Source organism: Anabrus simplex, chromosome 3, assembly GCF_040414725.1.
Source record: "Anabrus simplex isolate iqAnaSimp1 chromosome 3, ASM4041472v1, whole genome shotgun sequence".
In the NCBI taxonomy this organism is placed as follows: Eukaryota; Metazoa; Arthropoda; class Insecta; order Orthoptera; family Tettigoniidae; genus Anabrus; species Anabrus simplex.
In genome coordinates, this window is record NC_090267.1 from 185,240,006 (window position 1) to 185,260,754 (window position 20,749).

General features: G+C 39.6%; 1 protein-coding gene across 8 annotated transcripts in view; it reads left to right on the forward strand.

Annotated features, from left to right (window-relative positions):
• The window catches only part of LOC136866132 (SWI/SNF-related matrix-associated actin-dependent regulator of chromatin subfamily E member 1), a 221,649-nt gene that overhangs the window by 79,767 nt on the left and 121,133 nt on the right, over window positions 1-20,749 (forward strand). For all 8 annotated transcript variants that reach the window (XM_067142826.2, XM_067142828.2, XM_067142827.2 and 5 more), the window contains one exon: window positions 1,734-1,940. In XM_067142826.2, the coding sequence (XP_066998927.2) occupies window positions 1,734-1,940 (207 nt within the window). The remainder of the gene's footprint in view (window positions 1-1,733; window positions 1,941-20,749) is intronic.

Sequence of the window (20,749 nt, forward strand, 5' to 3'; positions counted from 1 at the left end):
TCCATATATGACAACACAGACCAGTAATCCAAGAATCGTCGGAAATTAAAAAGCAGAAATTCCAAATATATTGGAGGAAGGGGGCATGGTTTTATGAAGGGGTTTTTAAATACCTCAGCAGAAGATTTAAAATTGGCCACACAAAAAAAAAATTATTTAGCTGTGTGCCTCAAGGAATGGAGTAATATTTAGGGCAAAAACCTCAATTTTGATTTTTGAACAATTTTGGCTTGGAAACTCGGTAGGGTCTCTCCTTAAAACGGCCAAGGCCGCTATCTTTCTACTCCTGGCCTTTCCTGTCCCATCGTTGCCATAAGACTTACCTGTGTCAATGTAACATAAAGCAAATTGTAAAAAAAAATAAAAGAAATAAAAGATCTTCTACATTGATTTATTCTCATTCCTCCACAAGCTCGTTCTCTGTTTCCTACCACCATCAGGAGAGCAGGCTTTAATGCTCTTTGACGGGCATAGTTGACAGATCTTCAGTTTTGATATGGGAAGTATAAGATAAGAAGAAAGCAGGTTAAATAAAGAAAAAGGGAAAGTTTATATTGACCTATTGGGTTCCTTTACTCCTTTTGTGTTGGCGTTGTATTTTTATTCTTTTACCATGTGTATTATTCTTTATCCTTTTCTGTTTTCCTTTTTCATTCATTTATCCAGCTTTCTCCTTTTCCTACACTTTCTACGTCAAGACTGAAGGCCTGTCAATGTTACCCCTGAATGAATGTTAAAGCATGCCTTACTGATGAAGCTGGGAAGCAGAAACGAACTCATCAGGGGTTGAGAAGGAAAAGATGAGGAGAGAGACAATCTATCTCTAGATGGCAGTATATCAGTATTGTCCTTGTCCTTTTTGAGTTATCTTCCTATTTCTTCCTCTTTGTACACTGACCTGTCAGAGTTTTTCTTGTTGTGTATTCCTTTCCTTATACCTGTTTTTCTGTGTATGACCTGAATTGCACTCGTTTGTTCTTTTCCATTACCTACTGTTAATCTGAAGGATTCTTAAGGCAGGACCTAAGGGTTTGTTTGGCTCTGAAAAGAGCTGTTGCAAGGTGTCATTTGTTAGCGTACCTTTGGTCAGGAGATCTCTTAAGATGGTCTGACCACAAAGTCAGACGTTTTTAAAATTTACATTTGTATGTCTAACGCTGTGTACTAGCCATGATTAAAATAAATACAGTACATAAGTTACCTACTTATTTTGTCAACATTGAATAGTTGCAGACACCAGTTTTCTAATCACTTCATGTCCAAGAGGCAATTCCTATCATAAGGGAATCAGGTAAGTAGAACGTCCAGGCACATAGTGAGTTGGCTGTGCGTTTAGGGTCTTGCAGCTGTTAGCTTACATTTGCGAGGTAGTGGGTTCGAACCCTACTATTGGCAGCCCTGAAGATAGTTTTCCATGGTTTCCCATTTTCACACCAGGCAAATGCTAGGACTGTACCTTAATTGAGGCAATCACCATTTCTTTTCCCCTCCTAGCCTTTTCCTATTCCATCATCGGCATAAGACCTATCTGTGTCGGTGCAACATAAAACAAATTGTATTTTATGGCTTGAACATTCAGACATGTGTACAGTTTGTAATTGTATTAATTAGTGTATAGTATATCTATGTCATATTGTATTGTAATATATTATTCGATAAAATGTTCTTGACTTGCTGTTATTAAGTGTAACTGACTTTTTGAATCTTTCATATAATTTTGTTTCTTTTCACAGGGAGACACTCGGATACCGAAACCACCAAAAGCCCCTGAGAAGCCCTTGATGCCCTACATGAGATATAGCCGTAAAGTATGGGATCAAGTGAAAGCTCAGAATCCTGAGTTGAAGCTGTGGGAAATTGGTAAAATCATCGGGCAAATGTGGCGGGACTTGCCAGAGGAGGATAAAACCGAGTATGTTGAGGAGTATGAGGCTGAGAAGGTAGATATTATACACCTAAGAATCCCGTAATTGAAAGACAGGTTTGATGTATTGTACTCAGTTTTTAATGAGTCATTTACCGGGCGAGTTGGCCGTGCAGTTAGGGGCGCGCAGCTGTGAGCTTGCCTCCGGGAGATAGTGGGTTCGTAATCCACTGTCAGCAGCCCTGAAGATGGTTTTCCATGGTTCCCCCTTTTCACACCAGGCAAATGCTGGGGCTGTACCTTAATTAAGGGCATGGCCTCTTCCTTCCCATTCCTAGGCCTTTCCTATCCCATCGTCACCATAAGACCTATCTGTGTCAGTGCAATGTAAAGCAAATAGCAAAAAAAAAAGTCATTTATTGTTATAGAGTTTTCATACTGCATTCTATGTGCCATTTATTTGTAAAGTTGCCTTTTTGCTATTTTTTATCTCTTTTATTATATATTCAAATAAGAAAGATAGAATGAAACAATCCAAACAGAAAGAAAGAAGTGTACTACTGATAGACAGTAGCTGCATTCTGGCTTAGGAACTAGTGAAAACTTGGAAACTTAACTATCACATATCATTCTAACATTTCAGTTGTACGTAATGAAGGGTGTTGTAACTACAAAGATGCACACACAGGGTGCTGTCAATCGTATACACTGTTTTATTTACAAATTATATACACATTATATACACACGCTAATAAACTTCCGTCTTGAACAGAGCATTGCTATGAAGAAGAAGAAGACGACGAAGACGACTGTAACATTAGCATGTTAACCAACTACCAACACAACAAAATCACAACATAAGTTCACATACTTGACTAACGACTTTCACTAGCAACTCTCGCTAACAACTCAACTCCAGCTCCCAAGACTGCCTCTTTATATATATTGCCTGGCCAGGCTTCTAGAAAGGTATGATGCAGCATGTTTTCTCATGATTTCTGGAGTCTCCAATAACCTATTTACAAATGGAATTTTTTATACAACTTCAGTGATTAAGACACATTCTTCTGGACTATTACCATGTGTTGCACAACATTACACTGGATTTATACATCATATACATCATAATAATAAATTATATACTATTAATTACGTGTTGTTACATTAAATAAACTCATGTTAATGTACATACAGCAGACATGTCGTGACATAACCTCACGTTTTGTTTTTTTATTTTTACAAGTTGCTTTACGTCGCACCGACACAGATAGGTCTTATGACGACGATGGGATAGGAAGGGGCTAGGAGTGGGAGGGAAGTGGCCGCGGCCTTAATTAAGGTACAGCCTGGTGTGAAAATGGGAAACCACGGAAAACCATCTTCAGGGCTGTCGACAGTGGGGTTCGAACCCACTATCTCCCGAATACTGGATACTGGCCGCACTTAAGCGACTGCAGCTACCAAGCTCGGTACATTTTGTTATGACCGTGATTTATACCAAATAAAGTCCGTTCATAATTGCGTAAATAATAATAATAATAATAATAATAATAATGATTATAACATTAATCGGGCTTGATATTTTCATTATTTACCTATGGGTTACAGAATTGTTTCCAAGTTAGACTAGTCCATTACACTTGCATCAATATCTCCCCTATAACCTGAAACAATCTCAACAGTCTGTCACACTCATCGACCTTGCCTTGGTCGTAGATTATATCTTTTCTCTTCCTCGACGTTGCGGGATGTGTTCTCCACCTCTTGATCGGATCGTGCCGTGTCGGGGGACGGTGTTGCCTCGCTGTCAGCCTCAGTAGTTGCTGAGGCGTTCTCCTCATGACCAGATTGTGCTGTGTCATTAGTAGCCTCTCCTCCAGGTGGACCCATGGCAGTATCAGGCTCACTTTGTATGCGCAACAGTTGGGTGACTCGCTGCAACTCCGATGCATGGACCTTGACAGTAGGTCGTTAAGCAGCAGGGCTATGGTGTCTACTTACTAAAGACCAACCCACTTAGGTGCAAGATCTGCGTGAATCGTATTACTGACTGGGTGGTTACGTTGCAGTACATGTTGGCCTGGTAGGAAGATCTGGGTCTCTTCGACATCTTGAGCCTTGGTCTGGGTAAGGGATCTCTTCTCGGCCAAAGCTTGTTTTTCCTTGACGTCCTGCTGCTGCTTATGCTGCCACTCTGCTAGGGAAACAACTGCATCATGTTAACCAGAAGTGGGTTGTGGACGAATTTCCCAATCCCCGGTGCTGTATAGCTCCGCTGGGGAATAGCCAGTAACACGGTTGTTGCGTTGTCACAGGGCAAAGAGTGACTGCGGTATCTGACGGTCCCACAGTTGATATTCCTTCTCTGTTAGGTGGACTCGTAGCATCATCCTTTTGAGCTCATGGTTCTATTTGATTGGCCTTGGGTGTAGATAGGGGTAGTCCAGTGCTCCACACCCCATTCAGTCATACTGTAATTTGCAGCCACTTCCTTGATGTGAACTGCGTCTAGGTGGGTGTGCTATTTACCAACTGATGAGCCCAACTTAGCACACTCGGGCAGAACGCTGGCAACCAGGAATGAGTTAGCTGGAAAATTTATAATGTCCAATAACGGACCATTTATATTGGTGTTATAAATTTACTCATTCAGGACAAATATTGCAGGTTCCCTATGGGAATCAGCGTCTATATCAACTGACTCCCGTTGTCTGACACAGTGCACAGTGGATGACCGCAGCGGCTGAATACCTCATCCTGTAGAAGACTGGTGATACGTCCCGTCATGGCTTCTTGTGAAGAGGTCGGTGATTACTAGGAGTACTGTTTTACCCCTTGGTATTCTAGGGTAAGGACCCATCAAGTCCAGGGCTTTGACTTCCCAAGGGCGTTGCGGCCATCTTCCTCACTGACTGGAATCTGCCCTCCTGTTGCTTGCCTTGGTGCAGGCTCAGATGTAGCACCCCTTCACATAGTCCAGGATGTCTTTCCGCATGTTGACCCAGAAGAATCTTCGTCGGATAGACTGATATGTCTCTTCACTTCCTGGATTTCCGGCTTCAGTGCTATCGTGGAACTTCTCAAGGATGTCTGTCGTGTGCTGTCTAGGGATCGCCACTACTGCAGGAGTGTCAGAGACGTGAGATCTTTACATTAAGGGTCCTCCATCAATCCAGAAGTTCTTGTAGCACATCTTCATTTCCCTCGGGACGAGTCGACTATTGGTGTTCTGTCTCCTAATCCACTGCATCAAGGTCCTACAAGGCTTGTCTTGTTCTTGCCATGGCTTGATTACTCCCAGATCAAATTCCTTTGCGATGGTCAAAAGAACAGGTACACTGAGTTCACTCTGGTGTTTTGGTGGAAACTCCCTCTCGACAATGGTGCTCCTAGCTTCAAGTTCCATCTCCGGATGCCTAGAAGATGCCTTAACTGGATATCTCCCAGGTGTACGTCAACTTCCTCATCCTTGTGAGTCTGGGGGTTTCCATCATGCCAGGCAACCCTCAGGATATCTCCCAGGTGTACGTCAACTTCCTCATCCTTGTGAGTCTGGGGGTTTCCATCTTGCCAGGCAATCCTCAGCTGCCTATCTTTTCCAAGCAAGACTTCATGAGCTGTATAGTCTAGGATCACCTTGCATTTTACCGAAAAGTCATGACCTAATATAATGTCGGGTATTACTTTCTAAATCACTGCAATGTTAATTACTATAGGGAGGTCCATGCATTTAGCGGTTAGGTTAGTCTGTCCTTGGATGGAATAGGTTACCCCGTCCGCTGCTCCCACTACCCTTACGAAATGTTGAGACTTCATAGGCGGTAGTAATATGGCAACTGTCCTATTCACGAATGAATGGCTTGCTTGGCTGTTGAGTATGGCTGAAAAATTATTGTTCCCTATCGTCAAGATGATAGCTGGGCGAGGTTGATCTGTTCTGCTCACAATCCCTCTCCTACTTGTCCAGGGCTGCTTGTCTATCGGGTCTTGAGGCACTTTCCTGTTCCCGGTCCCATCCCCACTTAATCCAGAATGGGCCGGACCCAGTTTTCCTGATGCCAGAGTGCGGCATTTGTTCTTCAGGTGTCCCGTTCTTCCACACTGGTAGCATTTCCTAACCGAAATGGTCTCTTCCGTGGCTTTCTGCTTGTGTTCTTCTTCTAACTGGGTGATGATTCTGTGCAGATCATCAAAGGATCTTGGTTACGATACCTTCACTAGGGGTCTAATGTTACCGTGGAGTAGCTCTACGGGGTCTAGTAAGATCTTGTTCTCGCTTCCATCAGGATGCAGCCGCTTAAAGAGCTGGTACTTCTGGAGGACGGACACGCTAACTCTCATGCCAGTGGGTTGTACATCAGTCAGTAGCTTCCTTTTCACAGAGCTCTTCACCCCTTCGGAATTAAACCTAGCAAGGAATTCCCTCTTGAAGTCAGTCCAGTTTAAGTTTAACCCCTTCAAATCATTCCACCAAGTAGCAGCTTGCCCCCTTAACTGTGTTGTGACGAGTTGAACTAAGATGTCCTTGGTAGATTATTCCTTCCTAATAGACTGATTGATCCCTTGATGTAGCTAGTCTGGTGTTTTCTTCCAGTCACCCATGGAATTCCGGAAGGCTCTCTATAATCACTTTCGGGTCTAGGTGTCCTGTATTGCCGGTTAGGTTTGAGGGGTTTGAAGGTGTGGTGATAGGTCCTGTTCGAGTTTATCTTCTACCGCGTGCAGGACGCTCTCTCTCAAATTCTGCACATCTCCCTTGAGGGTCGAAATGCGGTTTTCTAACCTTCCTTCAGTGTCAGAAATACGGCTCCTAAAATTTCCCTCAACGGTAGGAATTTTCCCCTCAACCTGTTGTTTGATGCCGGAAACCTGGATTTCCACCTTCTTCTTGAGGTTCAAGATGTCCTCTCCCAGCTGGCTTACCCTACTATCGATCTGCTTAACCTGTTCCAGTTTTGACCTGATGTCCGATATCTGCTGTGTTAATTGATTGGTAACGTCTCTAATTTGGTATGAAATTTTATCATCTACGGTTGAAATTTTCGATTCTGGGCACTGTTCTACATTGTAAACCTGTGTGTACACTTAAGATATTTGTCTAGTTAAAACGGTATTAGATTCAGAAATCTTATCATCTACCTTCAAAATATGTTCTGTTAAGGTGGAATTAACTTGTGAGTTAACGTCTCAGATTTTGTCATTGATTGTATCATGCTCACTAAGTCGGAACACATTTTGATTATATTTACCTCCTCTTCCTATGACAGGTCCGGTGATTCGTCCACATCAATAAAAAACTTTTCGGGATCTTCGCCGTTTTCAATGAGTTCTTCAATGTCTTCAATGATTTTTTATTGCCGTTCATCGGAAGATTTCTTTTTGCGAGTTCGTTTTGCAGTTTGTTTACAGACTTTTTTCCAATCTCGCTTTCATTTTGTTCTGATCCACTTAGTCTTATTCACTACCAAAATTATCTTCAATCATGTCACACGATCGCCATTGTTGTACTACAAAGACGCACACACGGGATGCTATCAATTGTATACACTGTTTTATTTACAAATTATGTACACATTCCACACTAATATAATGTGTTTATAATTTGTAAATAAAACAGTGTATACAATCGACCGCATTGCGCGTGTCGTCTTTGTAGTTACAACAAGGGGCTAAAGTAAAGACATTGAAATTAAGTATCTATATTATAGCTGTTACAGTACACCAGAAAGGTGAAGTAAGGGTAGGAAATTACTTCCTTCCTCGAAACTGTGAATATTGTTCAACCTGTCCAGTTTATGTACTCAGTGCTATAAATTGAAGTGTACTATTGTGAATATTCTGTAAAAATAGAATTGATTAATAAGTTTCATTTTTTCATTATGTTCCTTTATTGTTCATCAGTATTCCTTTAAATTAACACCGTTTTATGTATTCCAGTCTCCCCTGCTCAAGGTTGTTGGATCACATCTGAGCTCATTCCATTGACAAATGATGCTTAATTACAAATTATCTGTTTTACTGGATTTGTTGCCATGTTATAGAATCTCTGTCTGTGGCAAATTACGGCATTCCAGCACACGTGGTTATTGCTATCATTCTGTTCTGGGAAGATCTAATTCTGCATTTCTGTGAAACCATGCCCATGAAACAGCTAATTTCCTGTACACGTCTGAAGTTACACATTTTGTGTATTCCCTTTACCTTCCTATTCCCTCCATCCCACCATACTCAACACACACAGCCTCTCTCTCTCAAGTGACTTAGAAATAAAGGGATTGAGCAGGAGGTACAGGTTGGAAAGAAATAAGAGTTAGGAATGTTGTGATGTAAGGAGAAATAAAAGGAACTTTCTAAGAAATTGAATTTAAGTAAGAAATCAGCTAAAGATAATGTAATGGCAAGCATAAGTTTTTGTCATATGAATTTTAGTGAAAAATGAAATGGTATAGGTACTTTGAAGTTTTATTTATGGCAGTTGGTTACTTTAAGTTTAATACATGGTATATAATAATCACCGTTGATGGAAAACTGGATGTTTCAAAAGCAATAGTAATGATACGTCGCCGATCCCTCTAAGAAAGATAAGCACATCAACATCTTATAGAAGCAAAAATTTGAAACGAGCAGAGTGACAGGAAGCTACACTGGGAGCGAAAGGAATAGGCCCATGGTAGGTACACAATAAAGAAAAGCGATCACCATTTGATAACGAGTATTAACAACTGTATTAGATCAGTATAAGTGACTTTGTGCAGTGTACACACATATAAAGGATCTAATATATCACAGATAAACATAGACGAAGTCCATTTCTTTTCCTACTTTCTCCTTTTTCTTTAAGAGTATAAGAGTTACAATATTCACCTTGAAAGTGGAAGTACAGCTAAAAGGACAGTGAAAGAACAACTAGCCAAGATTACAATTTTCAAATTTGTGCATACATTGTCATGTCTATCATATTCTTTTTAGGAAACTCACAGAAAGTTTTCAAGAACAACATTACAATAACAGTATTATAATTGGCCACGTATAAAATACATCACCTCCAGGGTGTTTTATAAAAGCCTAACAGTTGAGCTAAAAACATCAAAGTGAAAGGGGGGAGGGGTAAAGGATAATACTGATAGGAGAGTAAAAGTTTGAATCCGATTGCGTAACTTAAAGAAAGTTCATCCACCCGTTACTGTCATTATTAAATGCATTGTACAATTATATCCACGATGGTCACTCTCAGTCCACATTAAAACTTTTCAAAACACAAGTCGTGAAAATACAAGTAAGCTGCAGAAGGTAAATAAGAAACTCCAATAATGGAAAAACTGTTAATGCACAGAACAAGGCCTCAGAAACTTGAAATTGTGAACAGCATGCCTGAAGGGCAAATTTAGACCCATGTAGACGATATTAGAGTTCCAGTTGGACCCAAAAGATCTCGTATTGCACGGGCAGGCCGCACAAGGTCAATAGCCCCTCCACTCACACAAACTGTACAAAAGTCGATGCCAGGCTAACCAGACGAGCAAGGTTGCCCATTTTATATCCAAGAGGAAGCGGAGACTAGTAGGTTTGAGAAGTTTTGATGATGTAACAGATGACAGGTAGTGCAAGGTAGATCGCAGAGAAACAGTCAGTATGCAATAAGTTACAGGAGCGGACGGAGAGACGGGAGATAGGCGAGCACATAATGTTCAGCCAATAACATCAAGTAATTAATACGTAGAGGCGTAGGTGGCAAAAGCAGGTTAGCATATTAACGTAGAAAGTAGATGATAGTGTAGAAACGTAGATACAACAATTATGGCAGGAGCTTTTGATAGTATAGTTCATGAGAGACGTAACTGATGAAAGTACCAACTTGTGTGGAACAAAGTGCAATACTTGTGAGTGGTACCATCTTGTGTGGAACACCGTGAGTCTTCGCTACTTTTGATTAGTACCCCAACATGACAAATACCATGGTTCTACTTTACTCGCGACATGTACCATTCTGTGGGGCCTTAGACGTGGATTTTGCACCCCTTTAGACATCAAGCATCATTGTGCTTTATAAGTGGTCCCTTGGTCAGTAATAATATTACTTACGATCTTTTTTTGAGTCTGATTCACTGTTTTTTGTTGGGTTCATGTCCACCCATTCATTCTTCATGACATTTTTTATTTTATTTTGGTCAGTGGATGAATTTGAACTTTTTGTTATTTCATTTCGTACCATTAGGGGCCGATGACCTCAATGTTAGGCCCCTTTAGACAACAAGCATCATCATCTTCGATGAATGTAAGGGCTGTAGGATTAGACAAGAGAGTAACTGAATGGGTGACTAAATTTCTAGAAACCGGGCGAGTTGGCCGTGCGCGTAGAGGCACGCGGCTGTGAGCTTGCATCCGGGAAATAGTAGGTTCGAATCCCACTGTCGGCAGCCCTGAAGATGGTTTTCCGTGGTTTCCCATTTTCACACCAGGCAAATGCTGGGGCTGTACCTTAATTAAGGCCACGGCCGCTTCCTTCCAACTCCTAGGCCTTTCCTGTCCCATCGTCACCATAAGACCTATCTGTGTCGTGCGACGTAAAGCCCCTAGCAAAAAAAAAAAAATTTCTAGAAAATAAAACTCAGAAGCATTATTTGATCCTGTAAAGATTAAGAGGGGAGGTCTGCAAGGCAGACCTTTGTTTTCTTGTATATTTAATTGATATAAGAACTGGAACCATAATATATAATTTTGTGTGGCTATTTCTAGCCGAGTGCAGCCCTTGTAAGGCAGACCCTCCATTGGGGGTGGGCGGCATCTGCCATATGTAGGTAACTGCATGTTATTGTGGTGGAGGATAGTGTTATATGTGGTGTGTGAGTTGCAGGGATGTTGGGAACAGCACAAACACCCAGCCCCCGGGCCATTGAAATTAACCAATAAAGGTTCAAATCCCCGACCCGGCCGGGAATCAAACCCGGGACCCTCTGAACCGAAGGTCAGTTCGCTGACCATTCAGCCAATGAGTCGGACACTGGAATCATAGATAAAGGTTTTTGGAGATGATGTTATAATCTATAGAGTAATAAATTAATTACTGTAATTATGGCCTGTAAAATGACCTTAACAGTGTTGTGACGGTAAACAAGATGAAAAGTCAAGTTGTAAGTTTCACGAAGAGGAAAAGTCCTCTTGGTGTTACGGGGTTACCTGTGGAACGCAGAGGTGAAAGAAGGTGCGGGCCTGAATGGGTCTAACTACAATGTCACTTGTTCGCTAAATCACAATATCTAGCCTCCAAGAGGCACACCTTACAGTTACAAAACTTGCAGAAGAGCTAACAGGCTCTCCGTTTCTTTCAGCCTCCACAAGGCAACCTCAAAAATATTACACTCTCTGGCCTTCCATGGCCCAACTTACAATTTGAAACAGGGGTATCTCGTACCCAACCTATAAGGCCTTTGTGGAAAAGAACAGGTTAAGTAAAAGGCCCGAAACACAAACTGAATGGAGGCGAACTGCACTCCCAGATAATGCACACACACACAAAAACTAAAGGGCTCTAGGCCGATGAAACAGGGGCTGTTCCCAAACTACTGAGGTGACTCGTATAAGGTTAAATTAATGCATTATGGAAAGGAACAAAAACAGTTACAAAATGTAGTCACCTCAAACCAAAATGAAGGGGAACTCGAGAGGGTACATCACTCTCTATCCCCGATTTACAGTCAAAGATTTTGCGGAACTTTTTACATTGGTCGGAAGAAGTTACATTTTAGAAGGTAGTTAAAGATTCGGACCTTTCCCTCGGGTTAAACTGCTGAGGTAGCAAGAAGAAAAAAAAAGTTAGATGGCCATTACCTTGTAGATGTTCTAGCTGCCGACGAAGAGGCCGCCCGCTTCCTGCTTAACACACACACTCAGATGTCGATCAATTGGCCAAGAAATGTGAAAAGCCGCCGTTTATAAACCCTCGGGGAAGATTCGAGATCGTTCAAAACTAAACTAGCCACACCTTCTCAATTTATTGGTTGATTTCAAAAGTTACACTCGGAATCGAACAAGAAGCCCGTGTGATAGATGGAAAATTAATTACAGAAATTAGGGATTGGCTAGATTCAAAACTGGTGGAAAGAAAAAGAAATATTGCCAACCCAAAAATAAATGAACATCATTCAGTTACAAAAACCTAGAAATACAAAACTTCTTTAAAATATAACTTCTTACACCTCGCACCAGGGTGCATCATCACAGTTTTTAGTAGTCATCTGTGAAAGAATGTCCAAACTTCTTGATGAATGGCAAACAAAACAAGGATAAATTCACTCAGTTTAGGCAATTGCCCAATAACAAAATTACATCATATTTCTGTGGTGACATCTTCTGAGTAAATTTCTAAGTTGGTGTAGTTTCAGTTTCACTGTTTTACCAATAGATGAGTTCATTTAGGCACAGAATTAGAATGCGCGGCGTTGGGGTGTACCTCCCGGTACAGTTTTAAAGATGGAAATTTACCCTCATGAGGATCATTCTTAAGTACCTAGGTATTATAGTGAGGAAAGATCGTCATTGGGATAATCACATGAATTGTATTGTAAATGAAAGTTGCAGAGCTCTTCATATGGTTATGAGGGTATTTAGGAGTTGTAGTCACTGTTGGGCTTAATGTAGTGGAACCTCGATTCTCCATTTTTGGAGGGACCACAGAAAAAAACAACGTACAACACAGGAAAACGGAAAATCCGGGAACGAGTGAAGCATCAACAATTTGGCTAAACATCACAAAAAAGAAATATGTACTCGTAATCTTACAAACACCCCTAAACCAAACCAAACCAAACTACAGCCCCATTGGGCCTTCCGCCTATCAGGCTACCGCTGCTCTGTCCGAACGCCTGCAGATTACGAGGTGACTCATGGTCAGTGTGCTGAATCCTCTCGGCCGTTATTCCTTGCTCTTTAGATCGGGTCGCCACCTCACCATTACATAGTGCCTCAATTAAATTTAATCGTAGAATGAGTGAACCTGGAATCAGCCCTCATATCCAGGTAAAAATGCCTGACCTGGCTGGGAATCGAACCAGGGCTCTCCGGGTGAAAGGCAAGCAAGTTCGACCGTGGGGCCAGCTTCAAACATTAATTACTGGTACGCGACCTTAAAATCTCGAAACTTTACATTCAGTTTTACTGGGAAAACTTCATCTGTTTCCTCTGAAAACTTCTTTCAGTTCAGCAACGTTGATCAATCAAACTGATCGAAAAACCTAATAAAACTAAGCCAAACAACAATCTACCACAAGTACCATAGTTTTTAATTCTCTAATCTAATAAAATAAAGTACATTGTATATTAAAATATCCAACATGATGGTGAAGTCCCTTTTTCTTTAAATCTTCTGTTGTAATTTGGTCACCGGTATACTGTTCGTAGTCGGTTTATGGAAATCTTGTACCACGTAAATTAGGCCAACATCGACTTTTAAAGGTTATGTTGAACTCGAGAATATGGTTTTTTATGTAAGTATCGATTCTCTAAGTTCTCGAATGCGTTATATTCATTTCTGCCCGTTACTAATCACAATAAAATTGGAAAGAGAAATAATATCATCAAAACTTTCAAATTTATGGTTATTCGCGACCTTGAGCTCAGCTGGAAAGCACGCTCGCTGTACAAGCCTGTACGAGTGCGAAATGATACGAAATTTTTAAATGAAACATGCGTAAATAAAACGACTGTGGTTTTTATAACATTTGAACACACAAACGTGAAATTCTCAGTCTTACATTAGGACCAAAACAGTTATAGGCAATCCCAAAACCTCCTATGGGTTTATGCATGTAAGGTGCAACATCTGTTCCGGTCTCGGTAACATAATTGTATACAATAATATTAAAATACTAAATTTGTGTTACTTAAGAAGGAGCAGTTTTGATTCCTGGCTGAAAGGTCAGTGACTATACAGTGCCCTGAGGGAAGTGCCGTAGACCTGTTCGGCGACACACTCCAAGAAAGTAAAGGAAATGAACATCTAACTCTGGACATAATGTAGATGATTTGCAAGTACGAACATTTGACGTCTTCAAGTAGAGCTGTAGAAAGATAATTTAAAAGTCACCACCTTATCAATACACAGATTTATTTACCGTATTTCACGGCATAATCGTCGCATCCTTTATTTTCAATACAAAAATCGGACTTTAAACCTTTAATTACATAATCGTCGCACGTCCAAATTTTGTTCACTAATCTGGTTAAAAGGTAAATGGAACTGCAACGTAAGTTGCACATGAATGCGCAATTTAAATACGTGTATGGTTTATGGGTAATTTGGCAACACAGTCACGTTTGCGACATGTTGCACAACGCATAAATAAATAATACCGGTATATGTACGACGCATGGCTTACCGGTAGACTATCGGCAGTTTGACAACGTGGTCGCGAGACAGTGTACTATTTATTCACCACCTACATATTATGCTTACCGGTAGGCTATCGGCAGTTTGACAACGTGGTCGCGAGACAGTGTACTATTTATTCACCACCTACATATTATGAGTTCCCATTTGAAATACGTAAGGCTGTAAGTTATCGCTTATCGGCAACGTCGCCAGGAAATACCGGCTAGGTAGGTTGAATGGACCTAGAACCAGCCCTCAGATACAGGTAAAATTCCCTGACCCGGCCGTGAATTGAACCCGAGGCCTCCGTGTAAGAGTCAAGCACGCTACCCCTACAACATGGGGCCGGCTCCTGTGTTATTGCGCACGAAGTGAAATCCAAGACGATAACGCAGATTTCCGCGGAATTATTCAGCCGAATTATTTACGATGTCTCAGTTGTCATCGCTAGACTCTTATCTTACTACTACGTCATAAGTGTCCGGGCATGGGATGAAAACTTTTATCCAAGCAGTCAAGATAATTATTATCCAATGCTATTAAAGTTTTATTTTATAAACTCGTCAGTAATGTAATGTAAAATCATCAATAACTGGGAAGAAATATTAACCTAATTACCGTATGTTTAAAAGAAATTGAAAAAAATGAATGTTTGTTACTGACGTCTCAGAATACAGTCAACAACTATACAGTAGATCTACACCGCGCTAGCTAGAGCTCCGGTTTGCGAGCTTTGCGCAAGCGCAGTAGTGTGTCGCAACCAACGAGCTAAACTGATAAATTGCTGCATGCTTCCTTGCTGCCTAACAGTATTGGGTGCTCTGGAATGGACAGATCACAGATGCATTTATTTGCTTCAGATTTACGTGATTACTGTAGACATGTGTGCGTGAGAATTTAAGTTTTTAATTTGTGTTTTGGGTGTTTGCAGAAATAATTTGTTTTAATAGTGAACAATTACGGAAAGTCATTTATATCGCAAAACATTAACGTGTGAAGCATTTATAAGCGATTATGGGTAAATATAGAAACTATTCTGCGGGCTTCAAGCTAAGCGTAATTGCCTTCGCTAAACAGCACGGGAACAGAGCTGCAGAAAGAAAATTTTCTGTGAGTGAAAAGTTAGTGCGTGACTGGCGGAAAGTAAAAAACAAGCTAAAAAGCACAAACCCTTCTAGACGCGTGTTTAGAGGTCCTAAAACAGGGAAGTTTCCTATAATTGACGAAGAAGTGTTTAGGTACGTCAGTGAAATACGTAACAATGGCTGCAGTGTATCATATGAAATGTTACAAATTAAGGGACAGGAGGTAGCGCGCAAACACAACATACCGGTAACTCAGTTTAAGGCGACTCGTGGGTGGATTAAGGGGTTCATGCGACGACACAATCTGTCAGTGCGAAGGAGAACAACACTAAGCCAAAAGTTGCCTGCTGATTACACGGACAGGATTGTAAATTTTCACCGATTTGTCTTACGTTTGCGCAAGGAAACTTCGTACTTGCTTTCTCAGATCGGTAATGCCGATCAGACTCCAATCTTTTTTGATATGCCTCGCAACAGCACTATTGCGCTAAAAGGATCATGGAGTGTATTAATGAAAACCAGCGGTAGTGAGAAATTGCGATGCACGGCAATGCTAGCCATTACAGCTGACGGGAGAAAGTTGCCGCTTTACATCATTTTCAAGAGGAAAACGATGCCTAAGAATATACAGTTTCCCCGTGGAATTCATGTACGAGTGCAACCAAAGGGTTGGATGGACGTAGAACTCATGCTGGACTGGGTTAAAACTGTGTGGAATAGAAGACCTGGTGCACTACTAAAACAACCAGCTCTGCTTGTTTTAGATAGTTTCCGAGGTCACCTCGTGAACGAAGTGAAGCAAATTCTCACTACAAATAAGACACGACAGATAGTCATTCTTGGTGGCCTAACATCTGCTTTGCAGCCACTAGACGTATGTGTTAATGAGCGGCGATCAGCAATTGACGCCCGCCGGAAATATCAGGCATCCACCCTTGGACTTGTTATGCTCGTGGGTGAAGAAGAGTTGGGATCTTATACCACCTGAACTAGTCTCCAAGAGCTTCAAAAGGACTGGGATTTCGAATGCACTAGACGGTTCCGAAGTTGACGCAGTGTGGCAGGGAGACGAAGAATCTGATATTGGTATTAACAGAGGCGAGGACGGCGCATCAGATAGCGAAACCTGCGATAGCGACACTGAAGATTTGGAATAAATTGCGTACCGGTGAGTCCGCATTTCACAACAAAGCGATAATTTTGCAAGTGTAATATTTTAACTTTAATACTCAAATTAATGACAAATTAACTTAATACGTTCATTTTTATTTTCAGGTTGGAAAAACATTCGGCGAATTGTTGCGAAAAATTATGAATTTTGTTTTAGACTATTTTAATTATTTTGATGCATAAACGCGAGTATTACGTGCATCTTAAATTTGTATCAAATACAATTTAGTTATAAATACATTTTTTGAGTAATACAAATACTGGTATTAAATATTCATCGTATAATGGCCGCACCCTACAATTTTTTTCGAAAATTTTGGTATAAAAAGTGCGACGATTATGCCGTGAAATACGGTACTTCAAAATTGGTAAATTAGGTCAAGACCGGTTTCGATCCCTAAGGGATCATCTTCAGTTGACATACATATAAAAATATATTTACAAAAACATCACATGTAAAATATTAATCTTTTAGTTAATTCAATTGAGTCAATTTTTTTTTTTTTTTTTTTTTTTTTTTTATTTAGAATGTTGGTGGGTACATCTTAGTTTGAAAACACGTGTGTGAGATTTATAGGCTCACTATGTCTAAATTATTACGTATACAGTAAATATTGACATATTATTAGCGAAACTACAAAGATTTAATCTGAGTCCCTCTGCTATTCAGCTCTTTGCTTCGTACCTCTCCAATCGGCGACATCGTGTTGTCATAAACGGCACTACCACAGACTGGAAGACGAAGCAAACAGGTGTCCCACAGGGATCCGTGCTTGGACCTCTTCTGTTTACTCTATATATCAATGATATATCTTCTCAGTTCAGTAACTGTAAGTATCATTTATATGCAGATGATCTACAAATATATTATCACTGTAAAGCTATTGATATTGAGTTTGGAATTCATCAGATGAATTCCATTTTAAATCTGATTAGCTCCTATTCTAATAAGAATTGTTTATTAATTAATCCTAAAAAGACACAAGCTATTATAATAGGGCAACAAAGGCAGTTAAATATCCTTAATAAGAAATTATTGCCTTCACTTTCGCTTTGTGGTGTAGCTATACCATTTCAGAAGTCGGTAAAAAATCTTGGAATTATCATAAGTAACACACTAGATTGGAGTGAGCACATAACAAGCATCTGTAGGAAAATTCACTCGTCACTTCACCCTCTCAAAACTCGCCAATCACTTCTTCCACTAAGCTTGAAAATTAAACTTATCCAGACCCTCATATTTCCCATACTTGATTATTGTGATATTGTAATGATAGATGCCACCATGGAACAGACACTAAAATTACAGAGGGCAATGAACTCATGTATTAGGTTTATATTTTCAATTAAATTTTCAACTCATATCTCCCCCTATTATGAACTTCTCTCCTGGTTAAAAATCGATAAACTACGACATCTTCACGTTGCTACTCTCGTATTTCGTCTGCTGAATGAATCTAAACCCCAGTATTTATCCTCAAAGTTTAATTTACTCTCCTCCTCTCATGAACACAACACACGATCGACTACGACACTCTCAATTCCTGTGCATCGCTCATCTTCATTTAACCGCTCCTTTCAAGTATCTGGTGCAAGGCTATGGAATTCCCTTCCAGTTAGTGTTAGGAATTGCACTTCCTTAGCTTCTTTCAAGCGGTCTTGCCGAGATTACCTATTAAATGTATAACCAGCTTGTATGAATGGCAGTATGAATGGAAGAATGAATGAGGTTAGGATTTATATTTTGTTAAATTATTTCATTATTCTGTTTTATAAAGTTTATTAGATATGTGGTTATTTCATTATTCTGTTTTATAAAGTTTATTAGATATGTGGTTAAGTGTAAGAGAGGGCCGTGAGCCTTAACTTCGCCACAAATGAAGGCATGAAATAAATAAATAAATAAATAAATATACTTCTTTACATACAGTGTCAAAATTATTACATTCAATATAATTTATCTATTTGATGAAAACACTGGCAAATTGCTTACTGAAATGGTAAAGTGTGTACATTTTTTAGTTTAAAAGTATATGTTGTTTTTTACATGTTGTCATTTTACAATTTATATTACAAAGTATAGAATAAAATTATTCTTGCTATTGTGCACATTGATAATAGTGAGACTATTGTAGGGTCTTCAAAAAATATACCGCTGTTTGAGGTATGTCACTGTATATGTGCTTTTTTGAAATGTCAATAGCCTAATTACATTCTTATATATAAGTTATGAAATTTCACTTTTTATAGTTCGGTCAAATGGAAGAAACATAGAATAACCTTGTTAATTTAGATTTTTCATGACTAAAATACTGGTATATAGTACATTATTAAAATAGATCCTTAATACTAAAATACAAGTATGTGGTACCTAAACCGGGGTTTAATATATAATATATTGACTCAATTGAATTAACTAAAAGATTAATATTTTACATGTGATGTTTTTGTAAATATCTTTTTTATATGTATGTCAACTGAAGATGATCCCTTAGGGATCGAAACCGGTCTTGACCTAATTTACCAATTTTGAAGTAAATAAATCTGTGTAATGATAAGGTGGTGACTTTTAAATTATCTTTATACTGTGATACCAATCAATACGGAAATGAAGCTAATAGATTATATTCAAGTAGAGCTGTCGAAATGTGCGCTTTCTCCTTCCATTTGTTGTGGACTTTCTCTGCTTTATGCTTTTGATTCTCTAAACAATACCACCCGAATGCGATGCTAAGATGGTCCCTTATGCAAATTCACCGCCGATCGCTTTTCCAGTATAAGCCTATACTTCCTCAAATTACCGCAATGTCAGTACATTAACACCAAGATCCGTAAGTATGCCATAGCCATCCTTTCATGAGGTAGAGGTTCTTGAAAAACGCGTGATTTAGTGTTGATGGGACTGAAATTTCTGGACGGTTGATAAGGCAAATCGTTTCTTCAAGGAACGGATAATGCGGGATTCTTACAATGTGATTAAATTAGGATGCTTGTGGGGCCACGTAATTTGAACGGATAACATGGGAAAACGTAGTTTCCGGGAACGTATAATCGAGGTTCTGCTGTACTCACTTGTTTATTAAATAATATATAATATTCATACACATATGCACAATATGCATGACTTAATAATTGTTCTTTACACCATAATTGATACTGTAACTGCTCATGAACTGTATTCCGTTGCCATATTTTATGCCAACTCTTTTTGCCAACACACCAACACATGCTGCCAGCTTTGACCGTAATAGTCCGTTGAATCGCCAATTAAGGCTGTAAATATGTTGGAAGATAGTCCGCCTAGTCAATACAATTCATTTATTTACCTTTCACCTTAACATCTAGTACATGTTTCGAGAATATTATGCATTCTCTTCCTCAGCTAGTGGATTAAAATTTTAAGGAAGAAAATCAGAAAATAAATTATTTCTTCAAAGCTGGAGAAAAAATGTTTGCGATGTAATAAAGGCAGAGTGTTTGTTTACTTCTCTTCCTCAGCTAGTGGATTAAAATTTTAATCCACTAGCTGAGGAAGAGAATGCATAATATTCTCGAAACATGTACTAGATGTTAAGGTGAAAGGTAAATAAATGAATTGTATTGACTAGGCGGACTATCTTCCAACATATTTACTGTTACTAAGTCAATACGGATCCATTCCCGACCATCATGGTCAAGATTATTAATAAGTAAGGCTGTGTCCCAAAGTTCAGTATCCCATGCAAATGTAACCTAAACCTACTCCCCTCCCTTGAATCTACCCAAATACACATTGGTACAAAACAATGAATCATGGAAAAATGAATTAACATGCACATTGACAATTCATACCTGCCAACTTTTACAGTTAGTCCGTAAAATTTACGAATAGACAGTATGTTTTACGGATGAAATATAATATTTTAAGATTTTACATATCAAAATCCTCTTTTTTAAATTCCCGCCAGAACAATCTTCCGCAGGCTGTCGATACACACTGTGTGACCAGCGAATGTTAGGTAGTTCGCTCTGATTTATATTCATCGGATCGTTACTGTCTTCGAATGGGAATACGGGGTGCGTTCTTAATCCCAGTCGATTGATATCGATAAGTTTATGTTGAAAGAGACTGCCTCTTGGATAACCATATGGATTCATTCGATAATAACATTTACCGTCCTGTATAAAAAATAGTTTGTCCTTCACCACGAATTACAAAGCATAGGTTATGTTGTAGTTTCGAAGGGAAAAAAACATGTGAATTATGTTCGTCACTTAATTTGC